This window comes from Scylla paramamosain, chromosome 45 (genome assembly GCF_035594125.1).
Source record: "Scylla paramamosain isolate STU-SP2022 chromosome 45, ASM3559412v1, whole genome shotgun sequence".
Classification (NCBI taxonomy): Eukaryota; Metazoa; Arthropoda; class Malacostraca; order Decapoda; family Portunidae; genus Scylla; species Scylla paramamosain.
This window is the reverse complement of record NC_087195.1, coordinates 3,305,001-3,312,500: the sequence shown is the minus strand read 5'-3', so window position 1 is coordinate 3,312,500 and position 7,500 is coordinate 3,305,001. Positions and strand designations below refer to the sequence as shown.

The following is a 7,500-nucleotide window of genomic DNA, read 5'->3' as shown; positions in this document are numbered from 1 at the left end:
ATGCAAGGAGAGACTGTAAAGGCCACATGACATAAACAAGCACTTAAAATTTACAATATTTCATTATCATCCATGCATTTATTAATCCTCCTCCTGTGCATGAAACCCTCTGACTGCCACTTGGTACATCTTTCCCTTATCACCAATCACTCGGAGACATCTTTACTTGTTCTACAGCCACATCTAATCTTTGGACCAGGAAGATATTGCGAAATGCATTCTTTTTCATTGCTAATTTTCACGTAGATGCTTGTAAAGACTTCACACATTGCTTCTGCTGCTGCTGATTGTGTCGTGTCGCAGTGAAAAGCAACAATTGACAGCACTAAAACAATACAAAATCTCTACAGTTATTTACAAGAAAGAAAAAGAGAGTTAAGTGAATAGATGTTCCAATTTGTGGTAAGCATCGTGAACTGAGGTGGCTGTGGAAAGTAAGGGAATTTCTCAGTGTTTTGTGATAGATGAATGATGTGTCTGATAGTGAAAGTATTAACATATTCCTGATAAACTTGCTCCATTCATCTACAATCCCACCCATAAGCCAGTTTTTGCCAACCTCCTTTTTAAATCTAAATTTGTCTAGTTTGTAGAGGTTAGTACAAATTCTAGCTTGTTTGTGTGCTTGTCAAGTTCTTGCAGAGTTTCTTCCACTCATCTGTCACCTGGTTTACAAGCCAATCTTTCTCTATCTTCTCTTTAAATCTAAATATGTCAAGTTCATAATCTTTTGCATGAGTTCTTACTTCTTCCCTGGGTAGAAAACTAATACTTGTAAATAAATATCATAATTTTACCTTTGCTACAACAAATACTGATTTTGCTGAGGCAGACAGTAATATGATGCGTGAAGAAAGAGTAGCATAGTTTCAGTTTTCCTTCATGCACTCAAACATACACAAGATTCAGACACAAAAACCCCTGATATAACAAACTCTTCTGGTGATATAACAAAACTGATCTTCACATACATCCACAGCAAGGCCTGACAGAATATAGTTTATCTTTCTATATACTCTGAACTGAGTATATAGATTGAGAAACAAGCAAACAGTAATCCTCACCTCTACTTCTTCATGGTGTTGTGTCCTCCCTTCACTCCTCCTCCTCCTGGTGCTGCTGCTTGAGAGAGGCATGGTAGCTCCTCTCCTCCTCATAGGTGATATTCCCTGGGGGCACCACGAAGTAGTCATCCAGCGTGGTGTGTGCACAGGCCAGCAGCTCCTCCTTCTGGCTGCCGTGCAGCACCTCATCCTCAGCCAGTGGGAGGGATCTGTGGAGGACCAGTGTGATTGTTGGAGGGAAAAAGTTTCACCAGCAAAGCAAAGCACATCCCAGGGTTGAAGACAGGACCTTCCTCTTGCTGGGCGGCTGAGCTACCTGTCACGCCACAGCACCCTCTGGTGACAACTCAGTGATGTGTTTGTGTTGTATGATGATTACCAAGGCAACTATGGTTTGTAATAATAAAGGGATGGGAATATAGTCAGTGTGTGGGAGCTGGACGTTGTTGGGAGACCAGTGGCAAGACCAAAGATCTGGGAGCCATGCAGACCATATTTGGAAGAACACATGAGAGGGGATGATATAAATAAGTAGAGGAAGACATGAAAAGATGAATTAGTCTCCCATCACAAAAAAATTGGGGAAGACTCATAAGCTGTCCAACCCTTAAAGGAAGAATATGGACTCAACAGACAAAATGTTAATGATTCTCCATTAAAACTTTTTTGTAGGGAAAGAAATTTAAGTTTGATTGTGGCACAGTTATGGAGAAATATAATGCTAGACAGATCAATATATATGTATGTATATATATATATATATATATATATATATATATATATATATATATATATATATATATATATATATATATATATATATATATATATATATATATATATATATATATATATATATATATATATATAAAACAAAAATGTGATGTAAACAATGTAATTCAGTGTCCGCCAAGTCGTGCTGCCTCACCTGTCCTCCAGCACGGTGATGAGCGGCTCCACACCTGCTGTGTCCACCTGGATCAGCTGGTCGGCCATGCTGAGGGGAACATGTGCAGTCAGTTACCCAGAGTGCTGTGCTGTTCATAGTTATACAAACTAACTTGCTATTTTTTTTTGTCCTTGACCATTCTCCTTGATACAGTAAGAAAACCATTCCTTCTTTCTTTCAGTACAAATATTAGATGCTTTTATCAACTGGCCTCCTGAGACAAGGCACTTCTAACAGTTAATTAAAGTTTAGGTGCTTCTTTAAGTGGCCCCTAAAATAAGATACTTCTAATAATTTATAAAAGTGATAAAAACAGAGCTTGAAAGTAGTTGTAATCAGCTAATGTGATTTTGCTCTTAATGAATATTCCAGTGCAACAAAGTTCATAAGATTAAAACTAATGATAAATTCAAACACACTCTACCGTAAGATTATATTCATGCAACTCAAAATACATGACATGAATCCCTAACAAGTCACTCATGCCGAGATAATATAGCATTATTGTTAAACTGTGTACGTGATTCCATATGAAATTCATTCTGATGTAGAGCTCAACTATAAGAAAACTCCAAAATACTCTCTCCTCCATGTACATACTATTCACTATTATTAATATACAAAATACACATACAACTGTACATTACCTAATTACAGACCTAATATGCTGAGATGCTAAGTGGATACAAAGTTTTAAAGTCTTGGGAATGGAGGAATATGGGAACAGTGAAGTGGTCCACGAGTGTCCCTCTCCACCAGCGACTGACGGAACTAAGAATGTGAATGATGTGTGTGTGTGTGTGTGTGTGTGTGTGTGTGTGTGTGTGTGTGTGGGAAATAACTCTTGAACCCACTTGTATGCTGGCCAAGGACTGCTAACATCTTACCTGAACCAAAAAAATTACCTTTCTGATGTGCTTTCAATAGTTTCAAGGCATGTTTACTCAACTAATGCACCCACTCACCCGATGGCAGCCTCCAGCCTCTCGATGCCCTCCTTGTTGGCAAAGTCCACCAGGGAAAGTTTCTCTAGGAGCTGAACAAGTCGGAGGTCCACCTGGGGCTTGGGGGGTGCCTTGGGGGGCGGGGTGGGCACGACATGTGGCTCCTGGGGCACCTTGGACTCGCAACCTGGGATGAAAAGACTCTTGGTGAGAAATGATGACTGGTGATGCTAAAGTATGTAGGTAATTGATATATGACAATGGTATAAGGGTCTAGTAAGCTCTGGAAATCGTCTACTTATTTCAGTTTTTCTTTCTTCCTATGACTTGAAATGTGTTAATTAAAAGAGCATCAAGACATCATGTGGAACTAGATTATCAAGCTAATTAAAAATCAGAGAAGTGGCGAATCATGGGAATCTTTCTATTCTACTTTTTTTTCCTTGACACAAAAATGAAAGTGAGAGAAAAAGTAGGTATATCAGAGTGCTGCACCATGAAGCACAGCATAATACAAAGTAAATGTATGCACAGATCAATACCAGTAACGGTGTGTGAACGAAAGAACCACATACACAGAGGCTGGGTGGTTGTGGTGACTCTGCGGACAGTGGTGGTGGTGGTGGTGGTAGTGGTGGCGGCAGGTGTGGCAGGACAGTCTGGAAACCTCCTCAGCGGACGGCACAGTGCCAGTCTGCGAGATGCCACATTCATCTTGGTGCCGCTAACTCACTGAGAATGAAAACAAAAATTAAGATAAAAAAAAAAAGAGAAAGAGAGGAGAGAAAAAAAAAGGAAATGAGAAGAGACACATTAATCAAGTAGTTAGTAGCAAAAAGAGAAAGAGAGGAGAGAAAAAAAAGGAAATGAGAAGAGACACATTAATCAAGTAGTTAGTAGCAAGTCAGTAGAGAAATTTAAAAGATTAGACAAATTTATGCCTAAATTAATTGATCAAGTTTTTGGTTCTGAATAAGTTGTGGAGCTTTTGAAGATTAAGTCAGTTTAAGTATGCAGATGATAGGTGGATACAGGCTGGCACGTTTTATATAGGAACTGCCACGTGTTGGATTCATGGCTTCCTACAGCTTCCCTTGTGTTCTGTATGTTATTTACTTGTTATCTTATTTGTTCTTATGTTATTTTATTAGTGAGGTTAAATTTCTAACTTCTTTTGTGTTGTTATCTATTTTATTCTTGTTATTTTATTGCCAAGTGTGTTAGATTTCTATAAATCATTTCACTTCTACACTTTCTTCACGTAATAATTCTCTCTCTCTCTCATGTGTGTGTGTAATGCAGTGTTCTGTTATTAATGGTGGCAAGAAATTAATGTTTTATCTTGTGTTGTTATGACTACCTGTGTGGACAAACTTGTACATTGACAGTTTGTGAGAGAGAGAGAGAGAGAGAGAGAGAGAGAGAGAGAGAGAGAGAGAGAGAGAGAGAGAGAGAGAGAGAGAGAGAGAGAGAGAGAGAGAGAGAGAGAATTTTCCTTTTCTCTCTCCTTCAACTTCTCTATTCTACCTAACTGCCTACTCTCTCCCTAACTACAGTATCACAGACAACCTTAACTACCTTCTATTACCAGTTACACATCAGCACCACCCATCAATACACTCACAGGGAAGGAAAAACCGACAACACCAGGAACACTCGGCCGCACAGTTTGTTTTGGTTGTCTGTCGATCGTCTTCATCCGACTCTCTAACGGGATGTCAATATAATATATATTTTTTTCTTCCCCTATTGATTCGTCCTCTCAGACTGACTGATCATAGTGTACACAAATTTTTGTTTTTTTTTTGTTTTTTATCACATATTTGATATTTGATACCATAGTGTTTGTAATAAGAAAGATTTCCTGAGTTAACTAAAGAAGCCGGAAGAAGCGATCAATAGACAGTAACCTCAAATGTTCTGGCGTTCTCTCTCGGATTTGAACAGGTTAAAGTGAACATTATTAAGACTTTCAAAGAGTTTTTTTATGATTCTAGTGATAGCTTAACGAGGATTCTGCAACACCAGTGGAGAAAACACCCATGAAAACCCGACTAATCATCTTTGAGGCCTATGAAAATAGTCCTGGGAGAAGATAACGTTTCAAAACAAGATGCAAGGAGAAACGAGAAGGAACGTGACAGAGATGAGACATGTAGAAGAAGATAAGGTCACAAATACGAATATCATTTATTGGAATAAGTTACAAATACTGCAGGAACACATGAGCCTTAGTTAAGTACAAGGGAAGGCACATGTTGCTTATAATAGTATACGTGCTAGCCACAGGAAGCGAGGAACTGGAGGAGAGAAAAGGATCAGAGAAAATTAACTAGGTAATGGATGGGAAGTGATGGGGAGTGATGGGAAGTGCTGTGTTCCTTACGCCACAACAGCACGGGCACCAGCACCCACAGCAGCAGCGCCACCACCAGCACCGGCAGTGGCAGGAATGTTGATGCCCTTGAGGAGAGCGGGGGTGAAGGAGGCGGGGTCGGCGAAGTACCTCTGCCTCATCTCAGTCTCGCAGCGCAGGATGGCTTGGTCGAGGGACTGCTGGCGGAGTTCGGTAAGGCGCTCCTGCATCTCGAAGGGGTCAGCGCCCAGCTCCAGGAACTCGTTGACAGTGGGGTCCAGAACCTCAGTCTCCTGGCCGAACTGGTTGGTGAAGTGCATGGCGCCGTCCACATCCACGAACTGAGGCAAGAGTACAAGGGTCAGAAGGCTCTGCAGGGTGATGCTGGCTCTCTTTCTTAGATAACATTCTCGAAAGTCTAATGCGAGTTATTTGAGTTTTCATTATTATCATCATAGTCATCTCTGTGGCCTTTGAAAACTGTTCTTAGGGACCTGGTGAGGCGCTGCAAAATACTGCTCACTGATCCTTCTCCTGTATATGATTATGCTGCTACTACTACTACTACTACTACTACTACTACTACTACTACTACTACTACTACTACTACTACTACTACTACTACTACTACAACTACTACTACTACTACTACTACTACTACTACTACGAGCAGTACTCACCACGCGCAGGTCGGCGTTGCCGGAGGACTTGAGGTAGTTCTGCAGGATGGTCACCACGTTCTGGTTGGGCGGGATGGCGGTGGGGTTCTTGAGTCCGGGGCCGTAGAAGGCAGGGCCGAATTTGAGGCCAAGGGTGCCACGGTTAGCGAGGCCTCCTGCAGCGGTGGCGGAGGCACCGGTGGCAGCGGCGCCCCCGGCGTCGGCAGTGGCGGTGGCACCGACGTCAACGGCGACTGTGTTGACGTCCACAGCTGCGGTGGGGTCGGTGGGTTCCTGGGCCGACACCGCGCCGAGCACCACCAGCACGCACACCTGAGGGGAGGATGAGGTGTGAGCGCGGAGACACAGGAGGAGGAGGAGGAGGAGGAGGAGGAGGAGGAGGAGGAGGAGGAGGAGGAGGAGGAGGAGGAGGAGGATATGGTAGCAATGAGAGAGAAGAGGAAAAGAGTGTTAGTTAAGAGACAGAGAAAAAGAGCGTTAGTGATGAGATAGAGGAGAAACAGAGCTTTAGTTATGAGACAGAGGAGAAAAATAGTGTTAGTAATGAGACAGACGAGAAATACACCGTTGGTAATGAGACAGACAAGAAATAGAGCCTTAGTAATGAATCAGAGGAGAAATAGAGCCTTAGTAATGAGACAGAGATGAGAGAGGGAGATGAGTGAGAAGCATGACATGACTAAAGGTTTCAGTCGAGTATGGAGACGCCTCTGGAACTAGACGAGCCAGCTTTTTCTTTTTTTAATGCTTGTTTTTAAGTCTGTTGAGATCAATAAACCACCCCCCAAAAAAAACTAATAATAATAATAACACCATGACAAAATGACACACCTGACTGAATCCTCTACATATTAATTAATCAACAGGTAAATTTAACACTTCCATCAGTCAGGTGTTGAAGATGATATGTCTCAGACCAATGATCAGTGTAAATAAACCTCTTTTTCCTCTAGTAATATATAAGACTTTATGCGTAAAAGGAGATAAAGAAAAACAAGATGAAAAAAATAAAAGGAAAAGGCGGATTAATGAACACTACCCACGCAAAAAGATATAATAACAAACGAAAGCCAAATTTAAATGAGATTAGATAATTTCTGCACATTCCTTAATTAGCGCAGATATGACAAAGCAGGGCGGGGTAAACGAGGGTATAACAGACCAGGTCATTGAGAGCTACACGTCTGTTAGCTTAGGGGGTTCACACGACACGCAAGGGGGGATGGGCGCTGTTCTGGTTCCTTCGCTGTTTCAAGGCACTGGTTCCAAAGATAAGATGCACTGGTTGTTGTTGTTGTTGTTGTTGTTGTGTGTGTGTGTGTGTGTCAGTAGGTGTGTTGTTCTTGTTGTTGTTGTTGTTTTGTGTGTGTAGGTGGATGATGTCTCTCTCTCTCTCTCTCTCTCTCTCTCTCTCTCTCTCTCTCTCTCTCTCTCTCTCTCTCTCTCTCTCTCTCTCTCTCTCTCTCTCTCTCTCCATATACACTCAAAATCATATCCAACACCATAT

General features: G+C 41.6%; 2 protein-coding genes across 3 annotated transcripts in view; both read right to left on the bottom strand.

The window, feature by feature from the left end:
* The window catches only part of LOC135094245 (glutamyl-tRNA(Gln) amidotransferase subunit C, mitochondrial-like), a 6,443-nt gene extending 1,794 nt beyond the window's left edge, over positions 1-4,649 (bottom strand). The window contains exons 1-5 of one of the 2 annotated variants that reach the window (XM_063994171.1): positions 4,536-4,649; positions 3,500-3,689; positions 2,979-3,144; positions 1,993-2,061; positions 1,065-1,273 (exon numbers count right to left, since the gene is read on the bottom strand). In XM_063994171.1, coding sequence (XP_063850241.1) covers positions 1,096-1,273; positions 1,993-2,061; positions 2,979-3,144; positions 3,500-3,671 — 585 coding nt within the window. In that variant the 5' untranslated portion in view covers positions 3,672-3,689; positions 4,536-4,649 and the 3' untranslated portion in view covers positions 1,065-1,095. The remainder of the gene's footprint in view (positions 1-1,064; positions 1,274-1,992; positions 2,062-2,978; positions 3,145-3,499; positions 3,690-4,535) is intronic. The other variant, XM_063994172.1, reaches the window with a different exon arrangement.
* Positions 4,650-5,133: 484 nt separating this feature from the next.
* LOC135094244 (uncharacterized) overlaps positions 5,134-7,500 on the bottom strand; it is a 2,625-nt gene continuing 258 nt past the window's right edge. Inside the window, exons 2-3 of the mRNA XM_063994170.1 lie at positions 5,994-6,305; positions 5,134-5,654 (exon numbers count right to left, since the gene is read on the bottom strand). Coding sequence (XP_063850240.1) covers positions 5,340-5,654; positions 5,994-6,305 — 627 coding nt within the window. The 3' untranslated portion in view covers positions 5,134-5,339. The remainder of the gene's footprint in view (positions 5,655-5,993; positions 6,306-7,500) is intronic.